This window comes from Myxocyprinus asiaticus, chromosome 16 (assembly GCF_019703515.2).
Source record: "Myxocyprinus asiaticus isolate MX2 ecotype Aquarium Trade chromosome 16, UBuf_Myxa_2, whole genome shotgun sequence".
NCBI lineage: Eukaryota > Metazoa > Chordata > Actinopteri > Cypriniformes > Catostomidae > Myxocyprinus > Myxocyprinus asiaticus.
Window position 1 is genome coordinate 28893834 of NC_059359.1, and position 17091 is coordinate 28910924.

Consider the following 17091-nt stretch of genomic DNA (forward strand, 5'->3'; position numbering starts at 1 on the left):
GAAACTTTGTTTTGGTTAAACTGTGTGCCTTATGAGAGAGACAATAAAGGAATTGACGTGTACATTTCATAAACTTGTTGTTGTTGTCTTGTCTAAAAGAGAAGCTGAGCATACGATTAGAAATGCTAGCGATTTTATAACACGACAACTGTTTTCCACGTTTGAGCAGGCCTATACAATTACTGTAGTTAGGTTTATTCATATACCGTTACGCTATCAAAAAGCAAGGAGGCGGTGACAAATGACGCACTAGTTTCGGTTAAACTACACTACCCACAAACCCTTACACAGAGCTCGACCAATACATAACAAACCCCCTCTTAGTATATTATCTAGTTTTGAGACGTATTTAGGGAATATCTCTTGTAGAAAGTCGAATTAAGGTTTTCTGTGACTTAAGAAGAAAAACGAGGACGGTCAATACATTTTTTAATGCAATGTTCGTTACAGACCAATGAAACGAGCCAACGGATGACGAGAGAGAACCAATAGGCGCCGACTTTACTGAGAGGCGGTCGCAGCTGGTTAGTTTGTGCTCTAGTTTATTGTTAAGGTTGTGTGGACTATCACTGCGGACTTCGGCCTTATGTTACTACAACATCAGCCATTTCACAACAATGAACAAAGGGAATAATAAACGAATTGAATAAAACACTCATTTCGACGAATATAGCGACGTTTGAAGAACGCAGACAGGGACTGAGATGGATTCGAGAAGGCCAGCTCCTGACAGCACATAAATAAACAAACAGCGGATAAAACAACCCTGTTTTGATTAACTAAAGGGTGAGTGCGATTTGGTCTTTTATTTTTATTTTCCCCTCATTTCCCTAGGACAAGAAGGCAGGAACACACAGATAGAGTGCGGGTGAGGCAGGGAGGGGGAGTGAATCAGGCAAGAGGAGGCGGATCTTTAAAGGGGAAGGTGGATCAATGCTGAGGTGGTCTGTTTACTAGTGACCAGGACCGCATTAATGCACGGGCTTTCCCGTCGACGTTTTCGGGAGGGCGCGTATGTAAACGCGTTCTGCGGGAGACGCTGATGTAAACACAGAGAGGGTGCGTAACGGCTAAACCCGTCCGTGTAGCGCAAAATCATCGAGTGAAAACGTTCCGATCTACATCCATCCCAGATGTTTATGCCTTTCTTTCTTCTGCAGAACACAAATGAAGATTTTTTGAATAATATTTCAGCTATGTATGTCCATACAATGCAAGTGAATGGTGGCCAGAGCTATGAAGGTCCAAAAATTTTTTTTTTACTATAAATCTCCACGTTCACTTTCACAGTTTTCTCTTTTTGCCGATTCACATTCTTCGTGCATATCGCCATATCTACCGGGCAGGGAGGAGATATATATATATATATATATATATATATATATATATATATATATATATATATATATATATATATATATATATATATATATTAATTCTCCTCCCTATATATAAAAGGTCTTAAATATTGATCTGTTTCTCACCTACACCTTTCATATCACTTCTGAAGACATTGATTTTACCACTGGAGGTGTATGGATTACTTTTATGGTGCCTTTACGTGCTTTTTGGAGCTTCAAAGTTCTGACCACCATTCACTTGTATTGTATGGACCAACAGAGCTGAGATATTTATCTGAAAATCTTTGTTTGTGTTCTGCTGATGATAGAAAGTCATACACATCTGGGATGGCGTGAGGGTGAGTAAATGATGATAGAATTTTCATTTTTGGGTGAACTATCCCTTTAAATTAATTTCATGCAGATTAAGAAGGGTCCTGCTGTGTGACATGCTAGAATTAATCTTTTGACTGAACGGCAAGTATTTTAAACAAAGAAAAAAAAGAAAAAAGTCTTGTGGAATTATTATATCATTGTTATTTGAGATACTATATGCAATATTTGCACTTTTCTTTAAACAAAAATAAAAAAATAATTTGTCAAACCACCGCAGAATCATTAAAATGACCCAGTGAAAGCAAAAAGTTAATTAAAAATGGTGAACAATTACAGCACCTAAGATATACTCTATGCTTCTTTTATACATACAGTTGAAGTCAGAAATTTACAAACACTTAGTTTGAAGTCATTAAAACTCATTTTTTAACCACTCTACAAATTTAATATTAGCAAACTATAGTTTTAGCAAGTCGTTTACGACATCTACTTTGTGCATGACAAGTCATTTTCCAACAATTGTTTACAGAGAGATTGTTTTACTTTAAATTGACAATATCACAATTCCAGTGGGTCAGAATTTTACATACACTAAATGTACCTTTAAGCAGCTTAAAGTCAAGCCTTTAGGCAATTAGCTTCTGATAGGCTAATTGGCGTCAATTGGAGGTGTACCTGTGGATGTATTTTAAGGCCTACCTTCAAACTCAGTGCCTCTTTGCTTGACATCATGGGAAAATCAAAAGAAATCAGCCAAGACCTCAGAAAAAAAACTGTAGACCCACAAGTCTGGTTCATCCTTGGGAGCAATTTCCAAATGCCTGAAGGTACCACGTTCATCTGTACAAACAATAGTACGCAAGTATAAACACCATGGGACCACGCAGCCATCATACCGATCAGCAAGGAGACATATTCTGTCTCCTAGAGATGAATGTAGTTTGCTGTGAAAAGTGCAAATCAATCCAAGAACAACAGCAAAGGACTTTGTGAAGATGCTGGAGGAAACAGGTAGACAAGTATCTATATCCACAGTAAAACGAGTCCTATATTGACATAACCTGCAAGGAAGAAGCCACTGCTCCAAAACCGCCATAAAAAAGCCAAACTACAATTTGCAAGTGCACATGGGGATAAAGATATTACTTTTTAGAGAAATATCCTCTGGTCTAATAAAGCAAAAATGTAACTGTTTGGCCATAATGACCATCGTTATATTTGTAGGAAAAAGGGTGAGGCTTGCAAGCTGAAAAACACCATCCCAACCGTGAAGCATGGGGGTGGCAGGATAATGTTGAGGGACGCTGCTTTACTGCAGGAGGGACCGGTGCACTTCACAAAATAGATGGCATCATAAGGAAGGAAAATTATGTGGATATAATGAAGCAACATCTCAAGACATCAGCCACAAAGTTAAAGCTCGGTCGCAAATTGGTCTTCCAAATGGACAATGACCACAAGTATACCTCAAGTTGTTGCAAAATGGCTTAAGTACAACAAAGTCAAGGTATTGGAGTGGCCATCACAAAGCCCTGACCTCAATCCGATAGAAAATATGTGGGCAGAACTAAAAAAATTGTGTGCGAGCAAGGAGCCCTACAAACCTGACTCAGTTACACCAGTTCTGTCTGGAGGAATGGGCCAAAATTCCAGCAACTTATTGTGAGAAGCTTGTGGAATGCTATCCAAAACGTTTGACCCAAGTTAAACAATTTAAAGGCAATTCTACCAAATACTAACAAAGTGTATGTAAACTTCTGACCCACTGGGAATGTGATGAAAGTAGGGGTGAAATGATTAGTCGATGTTATCAACAACGTCGACAATAAAAATTGTCTACAAACATTTTCTTTGTAGAATAGTCATTTGATCTCATTTAACATAACATGAGATCACATTAAACTCTAATGATGTTCGCGCCTGACTGAGGAGAGGAAGAATTACACAACTCACAGTCCAGATGCACTCTAAACTTTCCAAACAGCTTCAGGTGATGTAGATCGCAAAGTATGAGGGAATTATAATGCAAAAATACAAAATAAGTAAATACAGAAGCACTCTCGTTGTGGAATAAGCGGAGCTGGAGCTGCCACTCCGCTGAAGCAAAACTTGCGTGTCTGTATAAAGTTCAAATAATACGGAAGCAGATCATGTAAATAACTAAAAACTCTGAAACTACCATTTCTCTGTGCGGTCAGCGCCTCTTCTATGAGTTGCGCGAATGTCCTGATCTAAGGGGGAGAGATTGAAACTGCAGCTGGCTGATGCACACTCTGTCGCGGGGATGCTCATCCCTCGAGCACGCGCGCTTGCTGCAGCTAGATTATAACGTGATGGCTCGCGACTTATTGAATCATAATATATGCGTCACTGACAATACGCAGCTTTATTAATAAGAGAGAGTTTGTGTTTTTGTGAGTTAAAGATGGATTGAAGAGAACAGTAAGGTGAGAGAGGGTAGACTTCGACCCATACACTGCAACAAAATACATTTTTGATTAGTTTTTGTTTAGGATTATTTTCCAAAATAAATATCTAAAACTCCTTTAAAACAACACACATTTACTTTAGAACTATACTGCAGTAGAACATGTTTTATCTGAGAATGTTGAATATAATATTAAAAATACAAATATATTACAATATCTTAAAATCCTTTAAAAAAAAAAAAAAGATGCATTCACCTGAGAAGCAGCATATAAGATATTTAGACATTCTTTTAGAGAATAGATCTTGATTATAAGTATATTTTGTCTTTACTGCACTCGCAGATGTATAACCAAGTGAAAAAATACACTTATACAAAATTCACTTATATTTAAGATATATTCTCTTAAAGCAAGTCTAAATATCTTATATGTTTCTTCTCAAGTAAATGTATCTTGTTTTAAGGATTTTTAGACTCTTTTAAATGGAAATCAAGACAAAAACACTTGATAATAAGATTTTTTGCAGTGATATTTTTACTGAATTAAACTTAATAAAACTTTTTTTCCCCCTTTAATTCAGTGAATGTCATTTAGAGGTATTTTTAAAAGATGATTTTGTCCTCTTTATCATTAGTAAGCACGTTTGATACAACCTTTTAAGTCGGGGCACAAGGTGAATAGTCGGTTAAGAGCTAATGATCAATCGTTGTAATAATCGCAGAATAACCGTTCTAATAATTGTTAGATTAATCGATTATCAAAATAATCGTTAGTTGCAGCCCTAGATGAAAAATAAAAGCTAAAATAAATCATTCTCTCTAAAATTATTCTGACATTTCACATTCTTAAAATAAAGTAGTGATCCTAACTGACCTAAGACAGGGAATGTTTTCTACGATTAAATGTCAGGAATTGTGAAAAAATGAGTTTAAATGTATTTGGCTAAAGGGTATGTTAACTTCTGACTTCAACTGTATATGTAAAATGACATATTGGACATGTTATATGATGTATGCTGAACATTCTGTATAAATTTAATGTTTATCTTTATAAATTAAGGTAGTTCTATGTATTATTACAGCTCTGTCAGCTAAGGAGAAGAAGGCCCAAGTCATTTAGCCTCAGAGAGAATCAAACTGGCTAAAGACCCCACCAAATGCAAACAATGGCTGCCATAATTAGAGCAAAACACAGAGACGACTGAGATCCCTTTACTACAGGCCACCTTTTCTCACCAGGTGTGATGGCCAAAACTGTTGCCACTCTGGTGGTCCAAACTGAACTCTTACCTTCTCAAACATCCTCCTCCCTTTCTCCCTTTCCTTCCCTCCTCCCCACTGTAGAGGATGGAGGGAAGGATGGAGAGAAAGGAGAAGAAGAGGGGAAAGAGTCAGGAGCCGTGCTCACAGGTGACAAGGTGACATCATCAACACCCCCTGTTACGACAGTGGCAAAAAATCCAGAGCATCCATTCGAGTGTTTGGACTGTGGCAAGAGTTTTAAGTGGTCATCCAGACTGGCACATCATCAGAGGAGCCATAACAATGAGAGGCCATATCGCTGTAACCTCTGTCCTAAGGCCTTCAAGGGCTCATCTGCCTTGCTTTACCACCAGAGGTGAGAGCTCTACTGATATGAATTGACATGCTAGGTCACAAAGCCTCAAAAACTGTATGATGTACGTAGATGTGATTCTATGGTGCATCCTCAAAATACACAGATTGTTTTTTTTTTTTTCATGTTCTCTGTGATTCACAAAGTGCATTTCAATTTACAGAAACTAGCTATTCTTTTGGTTTGATTAGGGTTTCTTCAATTAGTCCTGTTCTATTTCAGCACAAGTGTCCTGTATTTACAAAAGTGAAGTTCCCAATATAAAATTGGTTTGTGTGTTATTTAAGGTCTCATTCAGGAGAGAAACCCTATAAGTGTGACGACTGTGGAAAAGCCTTCAAGCGCTCCTCTCTTTTGCAGGTGAGACATTCCCGTCACAAGTAGGGCCTCTCTGTTGAAGATTTAGACTTTAGTCAAACTTCATGTTAACTGGTGATAATATGTACTAATTAGGGCTGGTTGATGGAATATTCACAATATATCCTCAATTATTTTGCAGGCAATATAAAATTAAGCAACAGTGTAAATATTGTGACAGTTTTAATGAGTTTCTTAGACTAATTTTGCAATCTCTTTATTACGTATTATTTTATTACGTTTTTGCACAATTATTCTGTTTCAAAGGAACTTTTAATGGTATAAAATTAAGTAAAATCTACTTAACTTCATGACATAAATTTACTCACTTTAATTAATATTAACTCAAACATTTCAGTTAATATGGTAACTTATAAATCTGATGTACATGGTACTAAAATAAATTTAGTAAAATTTAAATGAACCTTTTATTGGAACATTTCACATTTTTAACTTTCCTTATAAACACGTTTAATCATGTACCATATGACAATGGAAGTCTTCCACAGGAAAGGTTTATGCATGCTATGTAGTTTATTGGACAACATTACCTTGTATTACTGGTGATAGAAACAAAACACAGAGCTGTGCGCAGATCTTGGTACGCAAAAACAATGATGTAACAATTAAAAGTAAAAAAAATTTTTTTATCATGAATGGGTTATTTTGAGTAGAAAATAAACTTCAGACTTCACAAAACAAGAAGTTACCAAATGTAATAACAAAATCAACAATAAAAACAGTGTAAATAAACGTAAAAAAAAAAAAAAAAAAACTGTGAAACCATGCATTATTCATGCACGGTGCATGCTGGAAACACCAGCTTTGAAAAGTTACGTAAAATGAACTTATTTTATTTACCTGTGAAATTTACTTAAATAAACAAAACATTGTTTTCAACTTTAGGACTGAGCCACCACTGCCCCTGTATGTGAATATTTCTGGTTATTACTAGGTATTGTTATATTGGTGCATATAAATGATTAAATAACATTCTTCCTTGTATTCATTTAGTGAAAAAAATATGTGGAAAACATATCTTTTTAAGATAGATTTTTACTGTATTTTACTTCTCGCTTTAAACATTTTAAATCTAATGGCTGTTGGTTGCAACCACCAAAATAAAATCTAGGCCTCTCTTTAAATCTACACCTTAAACAGTCTATTATAGGCTTTTCAGCCAAATTTAAATGAACAATTTTGAGGCATAAATGGAATAGGTAACGTAAAAAAGTATCAAAACATTATTTTGGCCAATAAATCCGGCATGCGGAATCAGCGTTTCCATGGGAACCCTGATTGTTTCCATGGGAACGCTGATCATGCCAACTTTCAGCTGGCGAGTGGCACCTGTCCCTTGTTTGTTCCTACTTATTTTAATCCCCTCGTTTGTCTTGTTCTTTGCTGGATTGTTGAATGTAGTCTGTAGTGATTGTTGTGTTATCATTATAGAAAGCTGTTTTATGTAAAGTACTTACCTCACTCTCTCTGCCTAGTTGGTCCTGTCTCATGTATCTGTTTGTTTGCCCGTCTCTGCCTGAGTATAGTTGCCTTCCAGTTTGCTCTACGCTTGTTCTCTGCGCTCACGAGTCTTCAATGGAGGATTCCTCGTCTCTACCCACGTGTTGGGAGAGTGATTGCCTTCCAGTCTGCTAGGCGCTGTTCTCTACACCTCACTACGCTTCAACGGAGGATTCCTACGAATCAGCTCCTGACTTCCACAATGCACACACTCGCCTACGAACACACTATTCAAGGATTTGCCTATTGCGCGGCCATGGCGCGCACACATCCACAGACTTCTTCCCGCTACTGCAGCCGGTGCCAGGATCCTCAGTCTTTGCCAGCACAGTTGAAGTGAATATTTATTGTTAATAAATCCTTTGAACTGTTCCTCTGCTCTTGGGTCTCTTTGTCTCGCTCTCGCTCTGTGACAGAACAGTCCATCCATGATGGACCCAGTGGAGGAATCTACTCTTCGCTCCACCCTGTCTCAGTAGGGAGCTTTACTGGGACGTCAGCAGGATCAAATCTCCGCTAAAAACCAGGCTCTGGAGATGATAGCGTTGTAGCTCACTGAGCTCACCTCAGTCATCCAACAACTCCGCCGGCCTCATCCACGTTGCTGGATGCTCCAAGTCCTGCCCCAATCCTCAATCTCCGTTCTCAGGTGAAGCGGACTCTTGTTACACCTTCCTTGCACAATGTTCCTCATACTACTTGTTGCAGTCCACTGCTTTTCCGTCGGTGTCAATGAAGGTGGCATACGTCATCACACTCCTCACCAGAAGGGCCGCTGTTTGTGGAACTGCCATGTGGGACAACGAACTTCACTGTTGCACATCATTCCTAGCATTCACCACAGAGCTCTGCCGAGTGTTCGATCTGGCCCTGCTGCAAAGTGGATCAGCCAGTCAAGCTGTTTCCTCATTGGGGGATTCCGGAGCCGACGGGGATGGGTTGGATGTCGATGTGGTCTCCAAGTGGCAAGTCCGGTCTAGTTTGATGAACCTGTCACCGCCCGGAGGGGGAGGAGTAGGGGGAGGAGAGGAGCCTGCTCCTCAGTCGCTGCCAGCATCCACGGCCACGGAGGCCGTTCCCCTGCTGCTACTAGCATCCACAACCATGGAGACCGTTTCCCTGTAGCTGCCAGTGCTCACGGCCACGCAGGCCATTCCCCTGCCGCCGACAACGGCCACGCAGGCCGTTCCCCTGCCGCCGTCAACGGCCACGCAGGCCGTTCCCCTGCTGCCGACAACGGCCACGCAGGCCGTTCCCCTGCCGCCGACAACGGCCACGCAGGCCGTTCCCCTGCCGCCGACAACGGCCACGCAGGCCGTTCCCCTGTCGCTGACAACGCCCATGGCCACAGAAACCGTTCTCCTGTCGCTGCCAGCGCCCACTGCCACGGAGATCATTCCCTCTTCCCTGCTAGCGCTCATGGCCACAAAGGCCGTTCCCCTGCCTCTGCCAGCACTTACGGCCACGCAGGCGTTCCCCTGTTGCCGACGACGGCCACGCAGGCCGTTCCCCTGTCGCTGACAACGCCCATGGCCACGGAGGCCGTTCCCCTGTCGCTGACAACGCCCATGGCCACGGAGGCCGTTCCCCTGTCGCTGACAATGCCCATGGCCACGGAGGCCGTTCCCCTGTCGCTGACAACGCCCATGGCCATGGAAGCCGTTCCCCTGTCGCTGACAACGCCCATGGCCACGGAAGCCGTTCTCCTGCCACTGCCAGCGCCCACTGCCACGGAGGTCGTTCCCCCTTCCCTGCTAGCGCTCACGGCCACGAAGGCCATTCCCCTGCTTCTGCCACTCCCTCCTGAACCCTGTCCAGCAGCTGCCAACTCTGCCCTGAGGCCACCTCCCAGACCACGACATCATTGCCCCATGTTCTGTCTTGTGTTTCGTGTCCTGTCTTCCCGTATGGTTCCCTTTCATTCTGTGTTGGGATCCAGACACTCATGCTCCATGTTCTGTTTGTTTTTGTTCCAATTATGTTGAAATTTTCTCCCTCATGTGTTTCAGGTGCCACTGGCATGCGGAATCAGCGTTTCCATGGGAACCCTGATTGTTTCCATGGGAATGCTGATCATGCCAACTTTCAGCTGGTGAGCAGCACCTGTCCCTTGTTTGTTCCTGCTTATTTTAATCCCCTCGTGTGTCATATTCTTTGCTGGATTTTTGAATGTAGTCTGTAGTGATTGTTGTGTTATCATTATAGAAAGCTTTTTGATGTGAAGTACTTACCTCACTCTCTCTGCCTAGTTGGTCCTGTCTCATGTATCTGTTTGTCTGCCTCGTGTGTCGGGTGTGTGGTTGCCTTCCAGTTTGCTGTACGCTTGTTCTCTGCACTCACGAGTCTTCAGCGGAGGATTCCTCGTCTCTGCCCATGTGTCGGGAGAGTGATTGCCTTCCAGTCTGCTGGGCGCTGTTCTCTGCACCTCACTGCACTTCAACAGAGGATTGCTACGAATCAGCTCCTGACTTCCACAATGCACACACTCGCCTACGAACACACTATTCTGGATTTGCCCATTGCGCAGCCACGGCGTGCATGCATCAACAAACTTCTCTTCGCTACTGCAGCCGGTGCCGGAATCCTCAGTATTAGCCAGCACAGTTTATTGTTAATAAATCCTTTGAACTGTTCCTCTGCTCTTGGGTCTCTTTGTCTCGCTCTTGCTCTGTGACAGCTTGATCATAAAGTTTCTATTGCATCAGAAAAATACTAAGACAGATTAGAGTACAACAAGAATAATATATAAATATATATAATAAAAATTTTTATTGTATGGTCAAGTGCAATATTGTTGACCCTTGCCTAAATGTAGACTTCTAGGGGTTCTTTTTCATTTCTGAAATTGTACTTTCTCGTTTCATTTCCTTTTTTTCTTTCCTTAGGAAATAAGGATGCAAGGAAAGGAAACGTGGACGGAGGAATCGTAGCTAGATGTATTTGTAAAATGGAATGCCCTTCTCACTCATCGCATCACTTTAAAGCGCCGTCTCTGTACAGATGCATTACATTGGAGTGCTTTCCTCTATGTTGTTGAAACTTGTTTAATTTATAAAAACTAATAATTCAAGATGCACTGTTGAAGTATGTGACAATTATGGTTTATTTAAACCGCAAAGGTGAAACATGAATTTAAACTGTTGTGTCAGATGTGAGGGGGGAGGAGAATTTATATGTCGGTCAGGAGCTTTGGCCAAAAAGTCTTCCGCATAGGATTCTCCTTGGCTTACTCACTCAAGCGACCTCGGTAATCGTCCTCCGTCCTTGATCCTCGCCTCCTTGTGGTGCATTTAGAGAACTGATACATCCTTCATGATGGCGGACTTTGATTAGTTTCCGGGTCACGGGCTGGAGGACGGAGGAGCGAGGAAATGAGGATACACAATTTAAGAAATTAAAAGCACCCTAGGAGATAATTGTTTTAGCTATATTGCCCACCACTAGTACCAATACATAGTACTGGTTTTTTAAACCAGGATTCATTCTCAGCATGTATGAATTAATGTATTTAGTCTTAAAAGTGATTCTCACTCTGACTTTGGTGCAAATTTTACAATACTTGATGTACTTACTGTCACAATGATTTATATATCCAGATTCATCGCAGTGTGCATACAGGTCTACGCACTTTCCAGTGCTCCTATTGCCCTTTGACCTTCAAATGGAGCTCACACTACCAGTATCACCTCCGCCAGCACACTGGTGAATGTCCATACCCATGTGACATCTGCTCCAAAGCCTTTAAGAACTCCAGCAGCCTGCGTCGCCATAAGAATGTACACCTGGGTTTCAAGCCTTACGTCTGTGATGTCTGCAATAAAGCCTTCAGTCAGTCAACTAACCTGCGGCAGCACATGCGTATACACACGAGTGAACGTCCGTATGTTTGTGGGGAATGTGGGCGCAGCTTCGCGCATTCGTCCAACTTGGCACTGCATCGCTTCTCACACATAGAAGGAAAGGGAAAGGGTGCTGGAAAGGCTGAAGGGGCCAGCTCAGGGTCAGCTCCTCGAGAGGTGGAGGTGGTGCTGACAGAAGATTTGAACACAGTTGGGATGACCATATCTGAAATGGTCGGCCTTGTGGGTGGACAGGAGGGAGGGGTCGGGCAGGTGTTCCTGTCTCACAGTGCACCCTCACCTGCTACCTCAGGCACATCCCATCAAAATCTCCTTCCCCAGCTTACCCTCACACCCACTTCCTCCACTATCACAGGCACAGAGCATTTGCACATTAACAAGACAGACACTGGTGCTAGTGTTTTGCTGTTTAGCTGTGGCAGCTGCAATGAGACATTTTCAACACAAAGTCACCTTGAGGAGCATCAGGCACTACACCTGAACAGCCTTGGCCCAAGGACTGGGGGTGGAGTTGCAACAGAAAATAGCACAGAGGCTGAGGGAAGTGGGGTGTCACTGGTCGGGCCAACACCATTGTTGGCTGATTTTGAAGAGGTTGTTGAAACCACCACAGTTGCAGATAGCGGGCAGAGGGCTGAGTTACTTGGTCTGGATGGGGTCAGAAACGAATCAGGACAGGCTCAGTTTGATCTTCTGCAAAGATTCACTACGTCTATGAATCGGATGCCTTCTGATTCTTGTGTGCAATCTACAACAGAATGTGCCTTCTGTGGGAAGAGTTTCAAAACCAGCAGTGGACTGACACAACACATGGCCCAGGTGAGGGCGAGAAAGAGAGGGTGGGAGACATGCAGTAATTGGACCGTTGAATTATATGTGGAGAGTGTTATTGAATGCAGAGTGATGTTTTGGTGAGATTTTAAAGGCATAGTTTACGCAAAAAGGAACATTCTGTCATCATACTCGCCCTAACGTTTTCCAAATCTGCATGACTTGCTTTCCTCCGTGCACAGAAAATTAGATGTCAGGTAGAACGTAAGCATCAGCCACCATTCCATGCAATGAAATAATTACCGAGGCTAACATTCTGCCTAACATCTCCTTTTGTGTAACATGGAGAAAAGAAAATCATACTGATTTGGAAGGACATGATCCAATAAATGATGATGGAATTAGCATTTTTGGGTGAACTATCCCTTTGAAAATTTACTAATTCATTTAAAGTTTGTGCCAATAATTCTCCATCTCTCATTCTTTTCTTTTCAAGTCCCATTCTCTTGCTCTGTCTGAGTCCCGTTCTCAATTCAACTGCTCAGCATGTGACCGCTCCTTCCCGCTGCTCTCTTCTCTGCTCACCCACCAGCACTCCCACACTCCAGAGCAGAGATTGCTTGCAGAGGCAGAGGCAGAAATTGTCTGCCCCTCTCTCTCGCTGCCCCTTCCCTCTTTAAAGAGAGAGGGAGAAGATGGAGAAAGAGAGATCCATGTCAGTCTAATTGCTGTCACTGAGGAGGGAGAGAGACAAGCTGTGAAGCCATCTGCCAAAGCATCAGGAAAGGGAAGCAGGCGAGGTGGAGGTAGCAAGACATCTGCCACAAATAATGGTAAGAGAATGCTGTGGTGGATGTTAAACCATTTGTTTAGTTAGGTCTAATTGGCTGAATTTTGAAGGTGTCGAACACAATCATATATTTAAAATCTGTCTTCCTTGACTGTGAGGTTTAGGTTTTGGTCCTGAATGATGATATTTATTCTTAAGCTTTTGTTTTATATTCAGTATTGGTATAATAAACAAACACACGTTTGATGCATAGTTATCATATGGTTACCTGTATTTGCATACACAATATGTGACTCCCATATTCATCTCGCAGGTGTATTTCTAAATCTGCTTTCATTCTCTACCAGAGAGGCCATATCACTGCTCTGAGTGTGGGAAGTCATTCAAAGGTTCATCAGGACTTAGGTACCACATGAGAGACCACACTGGGGAGAGACCGTATCGATGCACAGAGTGTGGCAAGAGCTTCAAAAGGTCCTCACTGCTCTCCATACACCAACGGGTATACAAAGATGTTTTGCAAATTGATTTTTTTGCTACTGTATAGGAGCAGTATTTGAAAAAAGTAAATTCATTGCATGATTAAATCTATAATGTATTTAACCTTCAGAGACCCAGCAAATATATCATCAGTATCAATAGTCCCCATTTGTTTTAAATAGTAAAATGTCCTTAACTGTTCATGAATTTACCTTTACTGCTTGTAATAAATAATGTTTCATATTCTTACATGTGTTGAATTGGGTTGTGAATGAAAACATTTTCACTTAATCTCTAACAAAACAGTAGTGAACTTGTGTAACCCTAAATGGCCAGAGTTGCAACCGGCAACGTTTTTTCAAAATTCACCCCAAAACAAAATGTTCATAAAAATCATCAGGTTTATAACCAGTGGCTTCCCAAAAACCCTTTCAAGGAGGAGAAAAACCAACCAAGACATCATCAATTTCATTGACTGGGTCTCTGAGGGTTTATTCATTAATTACATGGTAATAACTACATAATCCTGTGAAAAGAATGTACTGATTTTAATGATTTTTCATATTTTTTAATGATGTCATGTTAAGGGAAAAAGTAATTTTGTTAAAACCTGTGTATGTTTTCTAAATAATCTGTGAATGAAAATGCATTTAAAAATATCTCCATAATTGCTCCCAACCCATCTAGGTCCACACAGGTGTGCGGGCTTTTCAGTGCCCCTACTGTCCACTGACCTTTAAGTGGAGCTCACACTACCAGTACCATCTTCGCCAGCACACAGGCGAGCGCCCATATGTATGTCAGGAATGTGGCAAGTCTTTCAAGAACACCAGCTGTCTCCGTCGCCACAGTCAGCTCCATTCTGGCCTACGTCCGCATGCTTGTTCTGTGTGTGGTAAGGCTTTCTCTCAGACCTCCAATCTCAAACAGCATGAAAGGACACACTCCGGAGAGAGGCCCTTCCAGTGTTCTCAGTGCCAGAAGGGCTTCACACACTCCTCCAATCTGCAGCTGCACCTGCGCACACACTCCTTGCGCAAGGACTTCAAGTGTCAACACTGTGTAAAAGAGTTTGTCACGCTCTCCTCCCTGCAAAGGCACCTGAGGACACATAGTTCCAGGGGTGTAGTAGCATGTACGAAGGAGGTGGGGAAGGTGGCTAGAGGTGGTGGGGCACCAGAGACAACAATGCTGAATTTAAACATGAATGTATCTGGTGGGCTTCCCTCATTGTTTCCCACTGATGGTAATTCTACATTGATTATTTCACCCCCAAATCTAGACATACCTCCAAACACATCACAGAATTATTTCATGATCCAGACAACTTCAGGACTGCAGCTGATCCCACTGTCCAATCCCACACCAACACAGCCAGCCCCTCCTCCTCCACCCCCACCCCCACCACAGACTCAGAATTTCCTGCTTCTTCAGTGCCAGTCTAACAATGGAAACCAGCCTAGTCTGATTCTGGTCCCCACAACATCCAATACAAACACTCTTCGCACCCCTTCAGAACCACAGACCCTTCCATTGTTGCAAACCATTCCAGCACTGCCCAAAGTTTTGGCCCCAGCCCAACCTCAGATCCAACAATTTCAATCAGTTCAGACACAGCAGAGATTTATTTTGACCAATAATAATCCTCCCCTCATCACTTCCCTGCCACAAAGCACACCAACAATTGCTCATCCCGTTTTAGGCACTGTTAGTCGTACCAGGAAAGGAGGTACTAGGCGTGGACGGAAGCCTAAAGCTGCTATCCAAACCCCCCCCACTGCCATTAAGACTACAGCAGTCAAACAACCATTGATGTCGTCAGCTGCAACTTCCACATCTACCACAACATCCATTGCCACTTCTGTTGCTTCCTCAACGACAGAGTTCCAGCAGCTTAATGGTTATGATGATCTACCAACTGTGTCATCTGTCAGCTCTAGCCAAGTGCCTGAAAGCCCTATTGTCCCTGCTGTTGGCATTGTGTCAGTGACACCAAACTCCGATAATTCCCATGTTCTAAGAGGTGATCCTGAGAGTTCTCCAGTCGAGGAGAAACCTGTCCAAGAAATCTCGAGGGAGCGCTTTGTTTTGTGTTTAGAGGAAGGGATGGAGGACGGAGGACCGGGTGATGGGATGGAGGTGGAGATGGAGGGAGGGAGTGATGCAGGGCGGTCATATGTCTTGCAGATTGAAGATGAAGGGCAGCAAGAAGAGGGAGGCAATAGTGAGGGACTAAAACAAAAATATGTGCTTCGGTTTCAGACAGAGCATGAGGGAGATGGAGAAAGAGAGAAGTCTGAAATGGTCTCTCTTAACCTTCTACGAGAGTGGACTGGTCAGAGCGAGGGGCATAGATCTGTTGAGACTGAAGGAAGTGTTGAAGTAGAGAAGTCATTTGTAATTCATTTTCAAACTGATCCTCAGGGTGAGGAGGACCTTCAGCCAAGCTCGGACTATATGGGAAGCCCAGGTGAGGATCTCAGCCTTTCCTGCCATCCTGCTCAAGCCTTGGTGCCTCTGGAAGGGCAGGATGTGGTTTTTGAGCTAGGTAATAAAACTAAAATGGATGTGAGCACAGGCCCTGGAGACAGACAAATGATTGCACTGATAGAAGGTGAGGGCAACAGCTTTAGGGGAGGGGGTGGTTTTAAAGGGGCTGTTGAGGAAAACTCTGGGCAAATGGAGGGAATATTTCAGTTAGAGGGAGGAGAGGGCATTGTTATAATTGAAGTTAGCACCAGCAGTTTGAGAGACAGTGGAATAGAGTCAGCAGAAGTAGGACATACTTTAGTGGAAGAAAATGATGGAAGGCAAACTAGTGATGCACATGCAGCACAAGAGGAAGTAACATTAGAGGTGCCAAAAGTTCATGAGGTCGAGAGCATATAATAATTGGAGATCGGAATGATTAAAACTTCAGGCTAAATATGGCATAACTTTTTAGTTTAACTGGCTTTAACACAAATCACACCTTATGACACTTCATGTCCAAACTATTCATATGAAGTAGTGGTTGACTCTCTGTAATTCTAAAGTGTTCCTTTTGGATGGTGATTAACAGTTATAGACATTAGGAAGCAAATGTCAGTACTGTAGCTGTACGACCAACACAGGACCTAAAGAATGTTGGATCCTAAAGTATATAAATCAACGTGGACTTTTCCCTTGCACAAACAGACACCACAGTGTCTTCTTCCTCTGGTGTTTTTACCTTCAGACTGCACTTCATGAGGATAAAGCATATTGCTTGGAAGTTGTAGAACTTTGTTCACCTGGCCCCTACGGGGAGCTGTTTCACAAACCACAATCATCAGATACAACCCAGCTGAAAATAATGGTTTCTGTTTGAAGGAAGTCCCTGGTGCTCTTCTACATCCAGGGTGCACTGAAAAGAGAAATAATTTATAATTTATTATTAATTATGAACTATATTCAGATATGCTGTCATGTTGACAGTGACTGTACAGAGTGAACTTTTGTAAATATGTCTATTTGTGTTCATTCTTCATATTGGTACTAGTTTATGACAATTACCAATAAAAATAGGTATGAATGTCAGTATTTGTGTTTGCTGTTTCACTAGTTTCAGTGTT

The 17091-nt window shown here is 42.2% G+C and overlaps 1 protein-coding gene across 3 annotated transcripts; it reads left to right on the forward strand.

Annotated features, from left to right (window-relative positions):
• The first annotated feature begins 501 nt into the window (after positions 1 to 501).
• LOC127454012 (zinc finger protein 628-like) lies at positions 502 to 17056 on the forward strand. 3 transcript variants are annotated; one of them, XM_051720915.1, is made up of 7 exons: positions 502 to 786; positions 5187 to 5722; positions 6007 to 6079; positions 11194 to 12276; positions 12725 to 13061; positions 13366 to 13520; positions 14186 to 17056. In XM_051720915.1, the coding sequence occupies exons 2-7, from the start codon at positions 5349 to 5351 to the stop codon at positions 16385 to 16387; spliced, it is 4224 nt and encodes a 1407-aa protein (XP_051576875.1). In that variant the 5' UTR covers positions 502 to 786; positions 5187 to 5348; the 3' UTR covers positions 16388 to 17056. The 3 variants fall into 3 exon arrangements, with proteins under 3 accessions (XP_051576875.1, XP_051576876.1, XP_051576878.1); XM_051720916.1 differs by lacking the exon at positions 502 to 786 and having other exon boundaries at positions 5656 to 5722; positions 10483 to 12276; XM_051720918.1 differs by lacking the exon at positions 502 to 786 and having other exon boundaries at positions 5671 to 5722; positions 9909 to 12276.
• Positions 17057 to 17091: the final 35 nt, after the last annotated feature.

Coding starts and splice junctions, on each gene's coding strand:
- LOC127454012 (XM_051720915.1), top strand. CDS start 5,349: ATGGCCAAAACTGTTGCCACTCTGGTGGTCCAAACTGAACTCTTACCT. Junction 5,723..6,006: donor GCCTTGCTTTACCACCAGAG/GTGAGAGCTCTA, acceptor GTGTTATTTAAG/GTCTCATTCAGGAGAGAAAC. Junction 13,521..14,185: donor TGCTCTCCATACACCAACGG/GTATACAAAGAT, acceptor CAACCCATCTAG/GTCCACACAGGTGTGCGGGC.